Raw genomic sequence first — 19298 nt, forward strand, 5'->3', positions numbered from 1 at the left:
AATAAAAGAAAGAAATAAGTATTTTCATTAAAATGTGTGTTGTCGTCATTTACAGTGAAGTTAAAAAATATATTTCGCTCATTCTTGTTGCGCAGTACATAATATTCAAGTCCCCATCATATAATCGCTATACTCTTCGAAATTCAATTCGCTTCACAGGAAATGTATGTCTACAAGATTTTTTATTTAAATGCAATTATTAAATATAATAGACATTTTCATTTTGAACCACCACTTTAAAAAGTCTGGGGAGCTGAGAAGATTACAGAGTCCCATAACCATTAAATCATAATTTTTCACAATATTACAGTTTTTACCAATTTTTATTTGATTTTATTTATTTTTAACATGGGGGGTGAACTTTGGCTGGCTTGACCAGCTTTTTCCATGGTGTGAAAAGCAATTTTCCCAGTTTAGTTTTTTGCTTTATCTAAAAATGTTCCAAACAATATTTTTTAGCGAATATTGTTTAAACTGATAATCATTTCTTAGATTTCTAATATATAAACATTCTTTTAGATTAAATCACAAATGCTGGTACTGGAAGTATATTAAATTTCAAAATAATGTTTAGAAATATCAAAATTGACTCAAGCATTTCACTGTGCAAATACTAACTTTGGTTCCTTTTACATCGTATCAGGTTCCATCCTGTTCATTTAAATGATCATCAGTCTATAATGATTATGTACACCATGTCTCCGTCATTTTCAGGTCCAAAAGTTATTTAGACTGTCCTTGTTTTTAACGATAATTTAGCCTGTTTCTTAAATGCAAGTCAATAGCAGAATAGTAATACTGTACAACTTTGAATATCTAATATGCAGGCGGAGCTTAAGGTCTCGAGAAATCGTATTTTAATGCACATGAGGCACTGTATATTTTGTTATTGTATCCAATATATTATGTATCCTAGGCAAAATATTGGAAGAGATGTAGCTAAACCTAGTTTACACTGCGCGCGCGACTAAAACGAGATCTCTCCCATGATTGACGAAGCTTCTGCTCATTATTACCGGGAGCGTCCAGAACTCTGCGCGTGGACAGCGCTTGAGCGCGAGGAGGGCCAAAGGCAGCTGCGTTGAATATTATGAGAGCCTTCTAGTTTTGTCAGTGTAGATGGGGTGTAATGGTTTAGTCCGAGGTATAAACACCTTTGGGACTGAGCATCTCCCCTGTCATACGTAAGCGCGGCTCCGTAGCGTCTACACAGGGATCCTCCCCGGTGACGGTGCGACAGGGCTTACGATGCACGTCGTTTTTGAATCACGGGCAGTTGAGTAAACAAATCAATAGAAGCCGTGATCAACAAGCGCGCGACTGCAGTAATGTAAAGATGGCGAGACTGCTTCATAACTTGCTGTTGTTGACAGTCGCGCTGACGCTGAAGATCAGAGTTATGGGATACTGGTCTCTGATCTATGGATATTGCGCGCTATGCACGGGCGTAGCGCTGCTCAAACTTGGCTGGAATATCATCCTACGACCGTCAACAACCTTTCAGTGGACGGTTCGTGAGACACCCCCCGCGTGCCTGAATGACACGTCCTTGGGAACCCACTGCTATGTTAGAATCAAGGTAAGAGGTTTCGTTAGAAAGCGGCGTAAGATGGATGCATGACAGTATATGAAAGAATGTATACAAAAACATAACTTTGCTCTTTGGTGCATCCCAGAGGATTTTATATTGCTCTTGCATAGCTGAGGAGTTCAAATATGAACTTTATCGTCTCAAATGTGTCTCTTTAGGAGAAACAAATGAGACGATTGTTGTCATACAGTAAGCGTACACATATGAAAACATGAAATTGAAATATATTGAGATCTTCGGTTTGGTAAGGCATTGTTGGGAAATTACTAGTTGTTTTTCTCAGAATTTGAACTCATTTTAATTTCATTGAGAAACATTTGAGACATGAAAGTGATAGATCACCCCATAATGAAAATTCTTTCAAAATCTTCATGTCGTTCAAAACATGCATGACTTTTGTCAATACAATGTAAGTCAATGGTAATCAAAAACAACACCGCCAAAAAAATCTTGTGTTCTGCAGAAGAAAGTCATGCAGGTTTGGAACGCCGTGATGATTAGATATAATTTTCACGTTTTTTTGTTTGTTTTTTCATAAGGGAGCTGCCCCTTTAAAGAGATCTCATTTGTGATTGTTGTCCCTACGGGGGGAAAAAAAGCAGTGACCATCAGTGAACATCAATTCAGCACCATCTGGGTGGACAGCAGTGTGATCAGTTTCCCACAAAATGAAAGTCATTGCCTGAACTTTGCTGTCCACCCAAGTGGTGCTGAAAACATTTACTTAGGCAGTCTCAAGATAGCTGTGATGAAGTCTTAGACTTGAAAACACACATACAAAACTTAAAGTGGTTAACCCTTTTTGTAATCTGGGGTATACAGACATTTCTTAGGAAAAATATAGTAAATCGGCCCCTTTGGAGTGAGGGATTTGGTATAAAACCTCTGGCACCAACTCTTGATTTCTGTATAAGTAAAATAACAATTGACCTTAAATAAGCAATATCCAAATGTCCTGGAAAATAGTAATACATTATTTTCCTGCAGAATTAAAAAATAAGAATTTTATATATTTATCAGGTATTTTGTGAGCTGGGTTGTTTTCTGTGTGTAAACAGGATCCCACAACTTGTTTGTATTCAAAAGGAAAATGTTGCGTTGCAAACAACATTCTCTTTAAATAGCCCCACAACCCGAGGATACTATCACGTGCAATTTGATGCAGGCTGTCCTTTAACAGGGTATGAATTTTCTCATAAATGTCAATGGAAGATATTGCTTTAGTATTAGCTGAAGCCTGCGGACATGACTCCCTCTCTCCTGATACATTTTATGGCTCTATAAAGCAGAGAGTGATGTGAGAATGGATTTTACATCAGGATGGAAGGGCCCGTGTGATTAAAGAAACCGGGCAGCATTTATGATATCCTGTGTGTACGGTGAAGAATAACTGCCTCTGGTCTCTGTATGGTTTTAGGAGTCTGGACTCAGATTTCACTATGTTGCTGCCGGGGAACGAGGAAAGCCACTTATGCTGTTTCTGCATGGATTCCCTGAGTTTTGGTGAGACTCAAAACGCACTCGCACACACAAGGGAAACACTTCTCTACTGGGATGCTGCCAGACACAGATCGGAAATATGTTGTTGTGGAAGCAGTCCACATTATACACGTCAGAGTCAGAGACACAAACCTTCCCTTTCAACACATACTTCTCTCTTTTTAAGACACAATGTCTAAAAATGTGAACTTAATGCTATTAATATCCTCTTGAGATTCCGAGGTGTGCTGTATTGTTGTTGTGAAATGTAAACCGGACGATATATTGTATTACTGTTATGAAATGGGATCTGGAGTGTCGTGACATTCAGACTATCTTGGGACCAGTGAAGCTGTCGTTTCAGTGAGCTGCCAGACAGCAGAACTGCGAACAGGACAGGACTGTGCCTAATTAATGTGGCATGGCTCCTTTTTGCTTCACTGGCCAATCTACTGTTCCAGAATCAGTGATGAACTCGTGGACGAGTAGAGGAGACCTGGAGGACACCCTTTTTCTCTGACTTCTGCTCCACTTTAGTTTGCTGCATTCAAAAAGTGCAAGTCAAAGATTTCCCTCACTGCTGAGCAATAGGGAAGCATTGAGGTTACTATAGGTTATGCGTGTGTGTGCCAACTTAAAGCTCATCTATATTCTAACATATTGGGTTTGGGTCATGAGAGCTTTTTCTGCATCTGACTCATCAGAATCATAGTCAGGCTTCCTTCTGCCTTTCCTCAACTTTCTCTCTCTCTTTCTTCTCCCTCTTTAAGACAGTCACCAATTAGGGAGTGCCAGTGTGGCAGAGTGTACTGATACAATTCAACCGGATCTTGCGTATGTCAAACTAGTTTCAGGGTACATTCACTCCGTAAATTTGATTTTGAATAAGTCATTTCAGTTAAAGTTCTAGCCGGTGGTGCAATCTGCCTCTGCTCCTTCAGATTTTTGGCCCAAGTGGATTTCAACACACATCATTTTATGAATCATGAATGTTTCTCCAATCATTATTACATATAGATCCGGGTTGCTAAAGACCCAAATATCAAACACGGATGGATCTCTACCTGTCGCCATCATATAAAACTCTCCTGATATTAGAGTAACAGTTACAGGAGAATGAAATAAAGCATATTTTGTTACCTTTTGGAGCTTGGAAGAGTTCAGTTTGAGCTGATGTTTTTTTAGCTCACGTTCCAGTACATTCAGCATCTGACTCATTTGCGATCTCAAACATATTCTCAAAAGTATAAATTTCAACATCTTCAAAAAAAAAACAGAACAAAGGAACATGTGACGAATACAAACAAACTGAAAGTGCAATAAAACTGAAACTAAACTTGACTGTGACAGAACGCCCCCTCCCGGTACGAGGAACCGACGAGGTTGAAGGGATGGCAAAGGGATGGTTAAGGAGGCTGGTGAAGGGATGGCAAAGGGATGGTTAAGGAGGCTGGTGAAGGGATGGCAAAGGGATGGTTTAGGAGGCTGGTGAAGGGATGGCACAGACAGGCAGAAGGAGTTTCTGGAGGTGGACAGACAACCGGGAGGAGGAGGAACAACAGAGTTCAAGGTGGAGATGATGGTTCAGTGAGCCAAGGGATGACCTTGAGCAGGGGCTGATGGATACTTATTCAGGCCACAGCCAGGGAAGTGCACCACGGCGGCGTTGATGGAGGGAGGAACCATGCAGAAACATTGATGAGGGCCGCCATGGGGATGAATGGAGACAATGACGGCGAGGATGGAGGATGGTTGGGGCGGCTCTGTCAAGATCTTCACCTCTCCACCCCCTCGGCTCAGCGGCTACGTGGTGTAGCCGCTGAGCCGAGGGGGTGGAGAGGTGAAGATCTTGACAGAGCCGCCCCAACGACCTCCCGAGGCCGAGGGTGGAGGTGGAGCCTGAGGTAGGGCAGAGCAAGCCACAGCTGAAGGGGTGGAGGACCAGAGAGCAGCGGAGGCGAAGCAATGTCTGACCCAGGTGGAGCCGATGTGCTGAGGGAGTCCAGCGAGGCCGAATGGCCAATGGTCCACACTGAGGTCGAGGGTGGAAGAAGCACGGGTGCAGGAGCCAGGGCGACCTGTCGAGGCAGATCATAGCGCACCGAGGCTGGAGGCGAAGACTCAGGCTCCTCATGCCCAGGAGGAGACATGCCACACTACTGAGAGAAGCTAGAGGCGGTAAGTCCAAGGGACTGATGGGAGACGAAGATGACTGGGTGGCACTAATGGCTGTAGCCTGGGGAAGAGAATGAAGGTTCATGCAAAAATCCCCCCAAAAAACACAGCATCAGAAATAGTCTGGAGAGGAGGTTGGAGGGGGTTGGGTCAGCAAGACAGGCAGAAGACAGACTGGTTCAAGCAACAGTTCTGGGGCTAGAAAAATATCCTCTCCAAACCTTAAGTCCAACAGTGTCTCAGCCAACAACTCACTCAGTTTCTTCTTCCAAACCTTCAAAGTCCACCAATACTCCCTCGGCGATGGATGGCTCAGCCGGCTCACACCTGGTCAGGCACACGCTGCTCGGGCTCCATGACGATGTGTTCCCCGGTCGCTCTTGTGGGCTCGGGCTCGTACATCGTGGCAGTCTCCGTCGCGCTACCCGCGGTGGGCTCAGGCCATCGATCCTCGACGTCTGGGTAGTTTTGGCTGGGCACTGGATGGGGAGTGAGGCTGGCGGCATCCACAACGGTGAACGGTGATCCGCAGGACGGCATTACACACTCCACATATGTAGCAAAGCTCCCTCGAGGAACCTCCCCGGACAACTGTGTTAGTGACCCTATACAATTTCTACAAAAAATATCATGGGAAAACAGGCATTTCTTTATATATTTTTTTCTTGTTATATTGTTTGTCTAACATATATTATAATTATATATTACATAGTGAATGACGTCCCGGGTCACTAAAGACCCGAGGTATGGGTTTTAAGAGTTAATTTGTACTATTATTGTAGGTTAAATAAAAAATGTGGCTGAAATTATTCATTCAGGTCTAAATTTGGTCAGTCTAAAAAAGGTATTTTGCACAGAACTTGCAAGATCCTCTAAAATAAAAAGGCAGCTATATACTAACTTAAATATTGACTTCTTATTAGGTTTACACTGTATTTTGTACCCACTATTAGAGACCTGTTATATGTGCACAACCGTTTAAAAGTTTGGGTTTGGTAAAATTGAAAGAAGCCTCTTATGCTCATCAAGGCTGCATTTATCATCATTCTTCAAGGCTGCATTAATTCATTAATCCATTCATTTTATTTATTTATTTATTTATATTTTTCCATGGACTCCCCAGCATTGTGACCCCCTGGGACCCACTTTGAGTGTTCAGACATCTGAACCTCTGGATCTAAATTTAACAGCAAACTGTATACTTCTAGAAATCACGCAAAACATTTCTCAAAGATTTCCCCCTTTTTTCCCCAGGTTCTCCTGGCGTCACCAGCTGAGGGAATTTAAGAGCGAGTTCCGTGTTGTTGCTGTGGATATGCGAGGCTATGGGGAGTCTGACCTGCCCTCCTCCACTGAGAGCTACCGACTGGACTACCTTGTCACCGACATCAAGGACATTGTGGAGTATCTGGGTAAGAACAGACTGCCTCCATTATCTCAGCCCTATTTCCATTTCACATTCCAGCCTGTCTAGAGGTTTTGATAAGGCTGTTGTAGTGGTGAATGCTAATGTAGCACTCTTCCCAACAATCTGTAATGTGAAGGTGACCCATTCACAGATGTCCTTGGCTTTTTAGATACGTACTGTCAGTTTAGGCTGCTTAACATGAAGTCTAATTAACTGATTTCAAATACAGAATTAGTTGAGCTACGTTAAAGTACTGTGTGACTCAAGGACGAAGAAAATTGTGGATGAGCACTGTATATCATGTCAAAGTTAAATTCATCTGTCTGCTTGCACACAGTGGCATGTGTGTAAGCGGCTGGTGGTGTATTATGACAGGCCCTCAATGACACGTTATTAGGATTCATGATGATGTCTTGCTCCGGGGTCTAAGCTCCTTGACATTGGTATCACTTTATTGCAGATGATGGAAACTTCCACTCTGGCTCACAGCAATGGTGTCATTCATCCTTAGTCAGACCTTGATATGACACTAAATGAACTGCAACGTTATATTATTGCAAAAAAGAGGACTTACACATGAACCACGGTGTAAACAGTAGTAAAACATTAGGCCCATTATAAACTTTTTTTGTTTTATATTGTTAAATAAAAAATAAGAAATAGTTCTGATTTATGATTTTAATCCATTTGCTTTCTGTGCCATATTTTATATGGTTTTATTTATAGTTTACATATTGCAATAAGAAGCCACTATATCTACATATTGTGGCTATTATTTAAGAATTTGTCCACGGCAAAGTACACAACTCGTCAATTTGTCCAATTGAGGGCCATTGCGCAATGTGTCTACCCACTAAGCCACAGTTCCAACTGAATGATAAATGTAAATTAAAATATTTTGGAGTTATGGAGACGTGCGATAAAAAATAATTAATGTTTTTTCCCACTTTCCAGGTCAATTGTAGCCACATTGTATTCATTCCCTCATTTTAGACTGAAAATAAAACAACCACATTTGAACTAAAACAAGGGAACAAATTAATACAAATTTCCATGAATTAATAAGATGAGGGAAATAATTCCTCATGCATGTCTTTCAAATTAGAGGACAAAATTTTAGGTTGGAACTGTGGCCTAGTGGTAGACATTATGCAGTGGTGCTCATTTGGAAAATATGACTTTGAGTTTGGCTTGTGTCATTCCCCGATCCTATTAATAATCATGGACAAATTCTTAATTAATGGCGATGAATTCATATATGAAATCATATAAAATATGCCACAGAAAGCCATTTAAGTAAACTGAAATTAGAACTGTTTTTACTTAAATCACAAATATCACTTTTATTTAACAATAAAATGGCTATGGTGCTTATTTGGAAAATATGAGTTTGTGTCATTCCCCAATCCTGTTATCGCTATCATTTCACTTTACCCATTAATTATGAGACATACATACACTGCAAACAAAAACATGTCAGCTTCCTCCTTCTGATCCTCTCCTCAGGATACAACAGATGTTTTCTCGTGGGGCATGACTGGGGTGGCATCATCGCATGGCTCTGTGCAATTCACTACCCTGAAATGGTGACAAAACTCATAGTGCTGAACAGTCCTCACCCCTGTGTATTCACTGGTAAGATCCCTATACATCTGACATTGACAAACAGACTTCCTGTTCAATCATGCCAGTTCCAGAGGCTCTGCTTTGTTTTTAGGGCTCATTAGTGTGATCTGCATCATTCACAATGAAATATTGTGGTTAGGCCCAGGGAATCATGGGGCTTTGCCCTCCATCTGTCTTGTGCACTCCAGCCTGGAGGAGGAGGTAATTACAGGCAGGCTTTTGGCAGAAACACGGGACCTTCTTATAATAACACTCAGTACCTGCCGTACCTCAGTGACATGTTGAAAACACCTTTTGCTTTTCTTGTTCTTTTGAAATGTATCTCCTCTAAATGGGGTGTCTTATGAAGCACACCTTATAATGCATGTGTTATGAAGCACATTTGATTCAATTACATAAAATCAAAAGATATGTTGCCTAGAGACAACACTGTGGGAAAAAATAATCAAAGACTTAAACTACCTCCTACATGACAGAATTAAATAAAATCGGCTCCTAACTCATCCTTTAATTATATTTTTCACATATTTTGAATATGTAGATAATGTATAAGACTCTAAATGTTTTACAGTTAGGTTTATCTACTAACAAAAGTGAATCATATTTTATGATGGCTGAAAAATCAATGCAATTTGCTTTTCTTAGAGCAGCTCTCCAGAGTAAAAATGTGTCCTCAATGCAGTGCACCATGCAGGATTTTAAATTATTTTAAAATGACTGCCAGGATGTAGTGTGACCATAAAATCCCTTTACTCATTTATTCAAAATCAAAATTCAAAACCATTTTAGTGCCAGTTTATTTACAAGCCATGTGCTTACAAAAAAATATGGGCTTGTTAACCTGTGGTAGAGACCTGCGAGGGAAGGTGTCAGGGTTTCTGAAACTGAGGACCCAGATGCAGATTGAACATCAAAGACTTTATTAACAAGACTCTAGACAGGGCACAACAAGGAAGTGGTAAGGTGTGAGTTCAAACAGCAGGGCAGGGGACAGACACCACGATGACAGGCAGGGAGGATGACCACTGAGACCAGTCCAGGGAGACCATGAAATTGATGATGCTTGGAAGGCAACACCAGGCAGATGGTGGGACAACCCAGGCTGGAACACCAGGAAACAGAGACTTGATGTCCTCTCCCAGAATCAGCTCCAGTCTTGATTGCCAGGGATAAGGAGACAGTGGCCAAGGGAACTCAGGACAGGAACCAACACAAGACACACACACACGACAAGACAAGAAATAAACAAGAGCAAAAATAACAAAGAATAGGGAAAAAGCAACTAAGAAACAGAAATCTAAAAAGAAAACGAGATATAAATATATAATTTAAAAACAAACAAGATAAATACTAGAAAAATAAGACCACTAAACTAGAGGGAAACAAAATCAAAGCTAGAGAAAACCAAAAAATAAGGCTAGGGAAAATAAGGCTAAGAACAATAACTAGGCAAGAGCAACAGCTATCACAAGGACAAGATAAGCCAGACAACGAATGCAAACAAACGCAACGAACCAGCAAGGACATGAGGGAAAGTAGCACAATATAAAGGGACCAGAGCACATGAGGATCAGGTGAGCACAATTAGTGAAATGAGGACTAGACAAGGGGGCGTGGTAAAGGGAAACAAGGAGGCAGGACAAGAGGAACACACAAACAAAGACACAGCCATGTGCTCAAGCACAAGACAAACAAAGAAACACTAAACAAGGACAAAACAGACAAGACTGTCAGGGCAGGATCCTGACAGGAAGGATTTCTTAGTCCCACTTCCAATGGATTCTGTCGCGCTTCCGCAAAAATGTTACCTTCTCCTGCTCCCACCCACAACATTCATGTTTTGTCCCACACTCCCTCCGCAGGTATAATAGTATAAAGTATAAATGGATTTTTTCAGTTGGCTACATTACATTTCCATGAAATACTTTTAAGTTTCGTGCCGCCTAGCCACAACCTACAAATCTGAACATAAACTCTCCTGAAAAATTATTTGTTATTAACTCTTTCCCCGCTATTGACGCAATTTTATGGCTTTCTGCGTTTTCACTGTTATACGGTTGGGGGTGCTATGACACATCTTCTGAAAGATCAAAAGATCTCCTGATCAAAAGACATGCGAAGAAGAAGCAGAAACAAGCGATAGCATAATCATATGAATATGTAAAATAAAGCGATCATCAACATTAAACAGCATATAAATCCCTGCCTAATGTTACTGAATGAAATGTCGACCCAGGACGAGCTATAGGACTGTGCAAGAATTAGGGGTGTTGATGTATTCAATCTACTCCATCTATGTTTTGATCATCGTTCTGAATATGATCCAGATGTATTCTTCGACAAAAAATTTTTTTGCTCAAAATGTAGCTTTTTTTATGAAACATACCCACTTTTTTTGTTTAAACACAGAGGCTCTGATCTTTCTTTTGATATATTGCATGTTCAGATATTCATACAACTAAATATTCTGGGGACCATGAAAATATTGTGAAAATGATCAAAAACACTGGCGGTGGCTGGCAACTTAAAAAAAAAAACGCTGGTGGGGAAAGAGTTAAAGCATCTACAAGTATAGGCTACTGCATGCATGATTTGGCATTGCAGAAAGCACGCAAAGAGAGCTGCCTTTATAATCACTCATAAAGCTGTCACTCATTTTAGTTAATTGCGATCTCACAAAGTTCTGTTATATTCAATGAAGCTGTCTACACTGCACAATGACTCATTTATTTACATTGTGTCTACTTTGCTTGTTTTAATGAAAGGATTCACGAGTGTGCAGAATTCAGCACTGGACAAACACTTTGGAGTTTTGACCAGTGAGACGATTCTAATCGATTCTAACACTTCTGATGGGCCATTGCGTTCAAGAAATCAACAGATATGTTTGGGATTGGATACATTGCTTAAAGCTGCAAAAACACAATGTAAATAGAAACCTTTGAGGCTTTCCAGAGCGCCTATGCCTGTGCCTGTAAATTGTTTTTATTTTATTTTAGTTGTTCTTATTGCATTTGTGCAATAAAGGAATAACAACTGTTTTTAGATAGCTTTCTATTTTCCAAGAGTCTTACAAATAATGTTGTTCTCCCACAACCCGCACAAAGGGATAGTGCACCAAAAAATGTAAATTCTGTCATAGTTTATTCACGCTTATGTCGTTCCAAGCCTGTGACTTTTGTTTTTTTCTGCTGTGAGACACAAAATAAGATATTTTGAAGAATGTTGGTAACCAAACAGTGTTGGTTGCCATTGACTTCCATTTTCAAAGGGAACCGAAACTGGTAAGCAGGTAATTCTTTTTAATTTTCTGTCTTCTCTGTCCAGATTATGCCCTCCGTCACCCCAGTCAGATGCTCAAGTCAAGTTACTACTTTTTCTTCCAGTTGCCACATTTCCCAGAGCTAATGCTCTCCATCAATGATTTCAAGGTGAGCGTGACTGAATACAATACTGTTTAATAGTTTGGGGTCAGTAAGGGTTTTTTGTGTTTGCTTTTTTACAAAATTAATAGTCTCAGTACATATATGCATTCAATTGATCTAAAGTGACAGTAAAGATATTGTTCCAAAAAATTTCAAATAAATGCTGTTCTTTTGAATTTTCACCAAAGAATCCTGGAATGTTTTTTTATCTCATTTTACACAAAAATGTTAAGTAGCACAACAATTTTCAACTTTTATAATAATGAAAAATATTAGAAGGATTTCTAAAAAGATCATGTGACACTGAAGACAGTTTTGGCATCACATCAGGAAATGTTTTTGTTGTAAAATATATCAAAATAGAAAACATTAAATTGTAATAATATTTCACATTATTACTGTTTTTACTGTTTGTTTGTTTTTGAAATAAAGCCTAACAATCTTGGTGGGCTACTTAAAAATCTTAGTGACTCAAAATTATGCTATATACTTTTGTTACTTGATAAACCTTACTGGAATAAATTAGTATAATGCATATGCAGAAAACAATACATTCTGAATTTCTGGACTGATTTCAGAATTCCATATAAGTAACTATAAATGTAGCCTATAAACTGAGAAATGTGGGTTGATGTTACCTCTATTGTTTTAATTACCCATCATTCTGGAAGATTCTTCATAACCTAACAGCCTTTCGGTCCAGCATGTGAATTTGTTTGTGTCAGAATTACTAATACAGAGTGAATCACTCAGCCAAGTTTATCCATCTGTCTTCAACACACAGCTCGGTTTTACTTCCGATGCTATTTCATGCATATCATGCATCCTAGATGGAAACCTATAGTAAGCATGTATTTAAGCAGAGCATATTTAAATAATCCAATGTCTAGTATCGTTTAAACCATGGACATAATATAAAACAAGTAAAAATAAGAGCAAAATATTTAAACTTAATTGCTCCGCTACCTTTGTAAAATGACAAATAATTTTATTTAGCATAGCATCTATAGAATTGCCTTTTCTTTTCAGTCACTTCTTTTCAGATCCTACTTTGGTGAGACCAGATTGAATTTTGGTACCCACTTTCTTTAACTATTACAGTATATACTAACATTTAAATTAATCATTTGATAGAAAGCACTTATTGTGTACATGTTTTAAGTTGTACTTTTACTTTTTAAAAGATACCTAAATGTAATCTGTAGTTTCTGTGCTGACATCTATAACTACACTGGTGAACATACTGCTACTTCTTAATCCAACCTTAAAATTAACCACACCCAAAAACCTGTCACCTTAACCATATCCCTCCTCAATAGCAGCAAAAGTATTTTGCAATACGACATGAACACAATAAGTACATTGAACTATTTATTTAGTTTTTTTGACATACAGGGGTTGGAGAATGAAACTGAAAATCTGGCCAGTATAGTGTTGGATGATTCACACCTATTATATGGCCGATCTTTACTGATTTCACATTCCATCAGTAAGAGCAGAATGTGAAGGATGAATTAACAGATCAATAGCACAGCTGTACATAAAATATTGCAATCCACACAACATAATGGGAGACATATCAGAGTTGAAAAGAGGATAAATTGTTGGTGCGCGTCTCACTGGCTCATCACAAGGACAGATTCCCAGGATGAATTCATGCTGCATTGGCTGCAAAATTAATAATAACGAAGTAATAAATTGTTGTGGTCTAAAACTAGATCTATCAGTTTCATTATCCAACCCCTGTAAGTACATAGTAGTTAAAGACACCTAATATAAAGCGGGGCCAAATGATGTGACTTCTTCCTTATTGTTTGCTAATGTGGATTTACAGGCGCTGAAGAATCTATTCACCAGCCGCAGCACAGGCATCAGTTGTAAAGGCCGCTGGCTCACCACAGAAGACCTTGAAGCATACCTGTATGCCCTCTCACAGCCAGGGGCCCTCACAGGGGCTCTCAACTACTTCAGAAATGTCTTCAGGTACTTGTTTCTTATTTGAAAATCTTATAAGAAATGATGTCTTTTAACTGATTTGTTGATGTCTTGTACAAAAATGCAGCACAGTCGCTGCTTAATTGTCAGAAAATGTTGCCCTCTAGTGCCTGAAATGCATATTTGTTTTTATAAAGCAATTTCAACTCACTGCCTATGTAATAATGATATTCATTCACACTGAGCTCATATCAGCAACAGATCAACTGCTGGGTATATCTCTGAGAGTACTAAACAATCAAAATGGGTTTCAGTTCATTTTAATATACCCCAAACAATTCTGGAAGTGCACTGCATTAATTTGCTTGCGGAGTGCATGTGTTTGAAACATGTGATAAGTGCATGCATGACTGAGCCCTCCATCTGCTCTTGAAGCACACTTTGATTATGTCTCAGGGCAGAGCTGTGCTGACTGTGCTTGTGTGTGCGAGTGTGTGTGTAGGTGGGCAGGTGGGTGTATGTAGGAGGGCGCTGACATAACAGTTTCTACGGAAGCTAGAAGCATACAAGTCCATATCAGAGAACTGAGGAGAGGTGTCCAAACCTTTAAACATGTCTTCACCTCTTTAACTATCTAGTATGTCCAGTGGGTTTTTAGGGCTGTCAGAAAGCTGCAAGAGGGTTCTAGCGAGTTAGTGGAAACATTATAGAGAAAAAACAGATTTTACAAAATGTATTTTTTTTTAAGACTGCCAATGTGTAATTTTGTATTTATTATGAAAAACAATATACAAATATTTAGCTGAATTGAAGATTTATGGAAACAAAACATCTTATAGAGGGTAGAAAAAAGATACAACTAATATGAGGTCAGAAAAGATTTTTACTTTGGCTTCAGTGCAGTCATAATATAAAAGCTAATTATTTAATTTAGCAAAATATCACACTTTTCCTCACATAGTACAAATAGGTCTTTATACATATTCTATATATAGCTTGTAATGGTCACTTAGAGCATTTACGGTCTTTCGAGTTAGAATGACAACTGCGCATGTCATCTTCTCGTCTTGTCTGATCTCTAGTGTGTGTCATCATCCTCCTGCCATCAAAGATGGTTATTCATCCATCTAGTCATTCTCAAGTCATTTACCAAAGTTATTACTTACCTACTGCTGTGTCTGTTCCTGCTGCTTCAAACTTACCCTGTGTCATCATCATTATGTATGAGCCATATCATGACAGAAGACCAGACCAAACAAAGATGACCACAGCATGATTTTCCAGTCCCTTCCCCGAAGACTTTCTTTTCTCCCTTTCACAAGATGGCCATCCACTGGAAGACTATGTTGAGGAGTTCCTGGAGCACTGCCACCTGGTGTCCTAGATTGACAGCACTTTAAAGACCTGTTTCTGGAGTGGGCTGGATGACCACTTGTTCCGACTACTGCCAGTGAGATCTACCACCTGCATGCTGGCACAATACCTGGATTATGCACTAGGGCTGAGTGGAGGACCTCGCCACTCAGCCGCAACCTTCCCAGCCCACTTCCACCATCCAGTCAACTGTTATCGTTGTTCCAGTGACCCAACCTGCCTCGGAACTCCTCCCTAGTCTTTTCTCACTCCTCTTCACGCATGCAACAACGAACCCAGAGCCGGTACCAAAGCCCGCCATGGACCTAAAGCCTGAGCCCACCGTAGACCCAGAGCATGTCGAGTCTGTCAGCAGGTTTATGAGCCGGCACAATGTCCATCCTGGAGCTCGAGTCTGAGCCAGTGTTTGTCCTGGAGCCCGAAGCTGCACTCGCCACGTGCATGAACCACAAGCCAGAGCCCACTGCAGACCCAGAGCCAAAGCCTGACGACAGGTGTTTGAGCCGGTATCGATGTTCACCCCTGAGAGAGTGCTGTGGGAATTGAACATCGTGGAATGGCGTTCCACTCATTTTCCTACCCCTAAAGTCTATTCCTCCTCATGTGAACTTCTTGATACCCTGATTTCCTCCTACATTCAATCGTTGTCTCCACCGTTGATCCCATCTAGTCCAAAGTAGTCTTTGCTGGTTAAGCCCAGTTCCAAATGGTCTTCGTAGCCATTGAGTCAAGCCAGTACCAAGTCTCCTTCATTGTCCAGCACAAAGTCTCCTTCGTCACGGATCCTCCAATGTTTCCACCATGCTGCTCGGATCCTGCTTGGGCTTCCCATTCATCAGCTCTGCCTTGGTGCATGGATCCCTCAGTTCCACCTCTTGCCTTCAAGCCCCAGCCTCCACCTCGGCCTTTTGACCAAAACCCTGCTATGGGTTTTCTTAGTTTATAATTTTTTTCCTGAGTGGATTATCTTCTTTGTTTTTGGTTAAACTATGTATTAAAAGTGCTGCAATTAGATCCTCTTCTCCTCTCCTCTACAGTCTGTGCCCAGCTGTGACAGATTAATTGGGAATAGTTTAATTGGTAACACTTTACAATAATGTTTCATTTGTTAACATTAGATAACTACATTAGTTAACAAGAACTAAAAATGAAAAACATTTCTACAGCATTTATTCATCTTAGTTAATGTCAATTTCAGTATTTAGTAATTTATTATTAAAATCAGAAGTTGTATTTGTTTATATTATTTTACGGACCTGAGCTAGTCTCAGCCTCAGACGTCATGCCCATGGTCCGTCTGATGCATATGGCACTGGAAATACTTCAGGAGTTTTAAAGTCATCATCTGATTGGTTGAATTCTACTACAGGATGGCTGCGAGACTTGTGTGTTGCGTTCTTTTACGCTCCGCCTGGAAACGAATGCCGTGACGCCAAACCCCCTCGTGGAAGAAGAACCCTGTCATGTTTACAACTGTGACAATGAGCGCTTACCAGGATAAAGAAAACGCTGGGTTTTCAAAAGTATGTGAAGTTCGCGGCTTCATTGTTGCAGTAGACTTGCACAACGTTCTTGAATGAATGCAGGGACATCGTAGCCTGACAAGCAAGACCCACATCAAGATGTTGGGTCTTGGAACTCACCATTGGCAGGGCTCAATCCGAGGGGCGGGGTAAACGGTTGTCTTTCAAATTCCCTCTGCACGCAATAGGATAGCAATACAACCAACGAAGAAGGTGAAGCGGAGCTAGTTGATAGATTAAACTTTCGCCGTATCCGGTCGGCAAAACTCCGAACACATCTTCCTTTCTTAAGAATGACTTCAGTGCCGTTCTTTGTTCTTTTCTCAAAGAAAAGCTTAACTCCAAGTCTTCCAGAGTTGCGGCCAAAGCCGATTCGAAAGGCCGCTGTTCACCAGCTTCTTTGTTTACAAGAAGCACGCGGAACCGTGGCAACTCTGCCGTCATTATGTTAAGCCCGCCCACTGACTCTACACACGATGTGATTGGCCTGACCAGAGTTAGATTTTTCCAGCTCGCAAGCCAACGGCGAGTTGCTAGACTACCCTGGCTGCAAATTAGATTTGCTGCCGCTAGGGTGTGTCTAGATTTCTTGGCTAGGGACATCGACTTTTCATCGACTAAACATGACGCGGAACAAAACTAATTGTGACTGGTTGTGTTACATGTCAGTCAAACGTCCTCTTTGGCAGTCCTTGATCAATGAAAGCTGCAATAGAGTCCAGGCCTTCTGCCGTCAGTCTGAAGGTCGGGCTACACGAGACTATTCAATTCAATTCCACATTTATTTGTATAGCGCCTTTCACAATACATATCATTTCAAAGCTTTACAAAAAATGCATGCGTCTACATTACAATTTAAAGTTATTTGTTATCAGAGGAGACTGTGTCCAAGTTATGGATTTCAGAAAAGTACATATACAAATCACACAGATGTCATAATTTAAGGCACAAACAATAACATTTTGAATCAATTGAGAGCCCTAATTTTTGTATTATTTGTATTCGGTAGTGTCCTCCCACTGAGTCAGAGTGAGGTGAAGTCTCCTGTATTGCTGCTGTGGGGAGAGAGAGATGCCTTCCTGGAGCAGGACATGGCCGAGGCCTGCCGTCTGTACATCAGAAACCATTTCCGCCTCAACATCATCTCTGGAGCCAGTCATTGGCTGCAACAAGACCAGCCCGACATCGTCAATACACTCATATGGACTTTCATTAAGGAGGGAGAAGGCCGGAAAAACTACAGGGACTTATAATGGGGTCCTTCGCCCTCTGAGCTCGTCTGAAGAGGGGACCAGGGAAATGCCTGTGAATACAAACCAATGTAATGATTAATGCAATCATCGTTTTAAATTTGATACATTTAAGATATAGAAACAAATCAAACTTCAGTGAAGCAGAAAAGAACAAAAGCACATTTTAATTGGAGGGGTTGCATAGAGAGAGAGTAGTATGTTTAATCTATTTTTCTTAAGTTTGCACATGACATTCGCCTTAAGGTTTCTTGGTGACAGTGTTTAAAAGTGTGTTGCAAAATATCTGTAAGTTGTAATGTGTGGTGCCTTTCAACATACCATTTTGCAGCGTAAAAGATGTGCCATGTCTTTTTGAGACCGAGCTGTGGGGTTGTCAACAATTTGTATTGTCAGTTTTACTACTCTCTCTAACACGTAACACAGTCTTAAGGGAGTCCTAAACCCCTCCGCATCTCTATCAGGTGTTGTCTTAGTGGAAAATATTGTTCTTCTTCTTCTTTTTTGTATTTTTGACAATATTTGGCTTAAACATTTGAGAATTGCATTATTTTGATCCTCCTGTATGATAAAACAATGTGATGTTTCAATATTGTACACTTTTTTTGTATCTCTTGCTAAACACCGCATCTAAGACAATAGAACCAGCTCTGCGCCATTTTGATTTTATAAGCTAATAAATAGGCCTAATAGTGGGAAGTCATTCACTTGAACTCTGTTACCTTTGGTTATTGATCAAAATAATTTGCAAATGTTTGGTCTTGCGGGAAAAAAAGGTTGCAGTTACAAATTATTGTGGAAAGTCAAAAATACATTTTCAGAAAGGATTCACAATAATCCAGAATTAATATATATATATATTTTAATTAATATATATATTTTTTTTAAATATATTTCATACTTTGTAAATGTACACTTTGCTCATATAGAAGTAAATATTTTCAATAAAGTAATATTTCAAAAATAATCTTTCAATAATTATATTATTAACCCTCTAATGCATGAATTATGTTTTTGCATTAAAAAAAAAATTTAATCTTATTTTCATGAAGATTTAAGATAACAGATTAACAAACAAAAAATTTTTTTTTTAAAAACCCACCCCCTTAGCAGATTTTATTTTGTTGCCTCAGGGCAACGCTATGCAGTATAGGTAGTAAATCACAGAGAAAAATGTAATATTGTCTCAATGTTTATTAGGAAAATCAAGAGGGAACTGGCACTCTTTTCAATTAATAATGGGTTTCAAATATTTAATTGTAGCATTTGGTCCATTTACACACATCAAACAGTGGTAATTTTCCTTTTAAAAACACTTCAAATATGTCTTAGCAAGTAAAAAGTATTTAATCTGACTAAAACTTATTTGTCAATCCATCAAACAGAGGTAGTTTTCTTTTTTCAAACACTGTAGAACCTGTTTGAACAGTTCACTTTCTCACTCTAGAATGTACATTTCCTGAAGAAAATGTGAGTGGTGCTTGCCGTGGCAAAAAAAAATCCTCTCGGATG

General features: G+C 39.8%; 1 protein-coding gene across 1 annotated transcript; it reads left to right on the forward strand.

Moving 5' to 3' along the window:
- Positions 1 to 829: 829 nt before the first annotated feature.
- ephx4 (epoxide hydrolase 4) lies at positions 830 to 18496 on the forward strand. Its single transcript, XM_079841270.1, has 7 exons — positions 830 to 1579; positions 3009 to 3094; positions 6500 to 6657; positions 8160 to 8288; positions 11607 to 11710; positions 13539 to 13687; positions 17546 to 18496. Exons 1-7 carry the CDS (start codon positions 1337 to 1339, stop codon positions 17787 to 17789), a joined length of 1113 nt encoding a protein of 370 aa, XP_079697396.1. The 5' UTR covers positions 830 to 1336; the 3' UTR covers positions 17790 to 18496.
- Positions 18497 to 19298: the final 802 nt, after the last annotated feature.

Source organism: Gobio gobio (genome assembly GCF_949357685.1).
Source record: "Gobio gobio genome assembly, chromosome: 17".
NCBI lineage: Eukaryota > Metazoa > Chordata > Actinopteri > Cypriniformes > Gobionidae > Gobio > Gobio gobio.

What these genes read in the sequence shown, in the direction of transcription:
- ephx4 (XM_079841270.1), top strand. Translation starts at nt 1,337, where the DNA reads ATGGCGAGACTGCTTCATAACTTGCTGTTGTTGACAGTCGCGCTGACG. An exon ending in ACTGCTATGTTAGAATCAAG is followed by an intron (nt 1,580 to 3,008) that starts GTAAGAGGTTTC and finishes GTATGGTTTTAG; the next exon opens with GAGTCTGGACTCAGATTTCA. An exon ending in TCTCCATCAATGATTTCAAG is followed by an intron (nt 11,711 to 13,538) that starts GTGAGCGTGACT and finishes GTGGATTTACAG; the next exon opens with GCGCTGAAGAATCTATTCAC.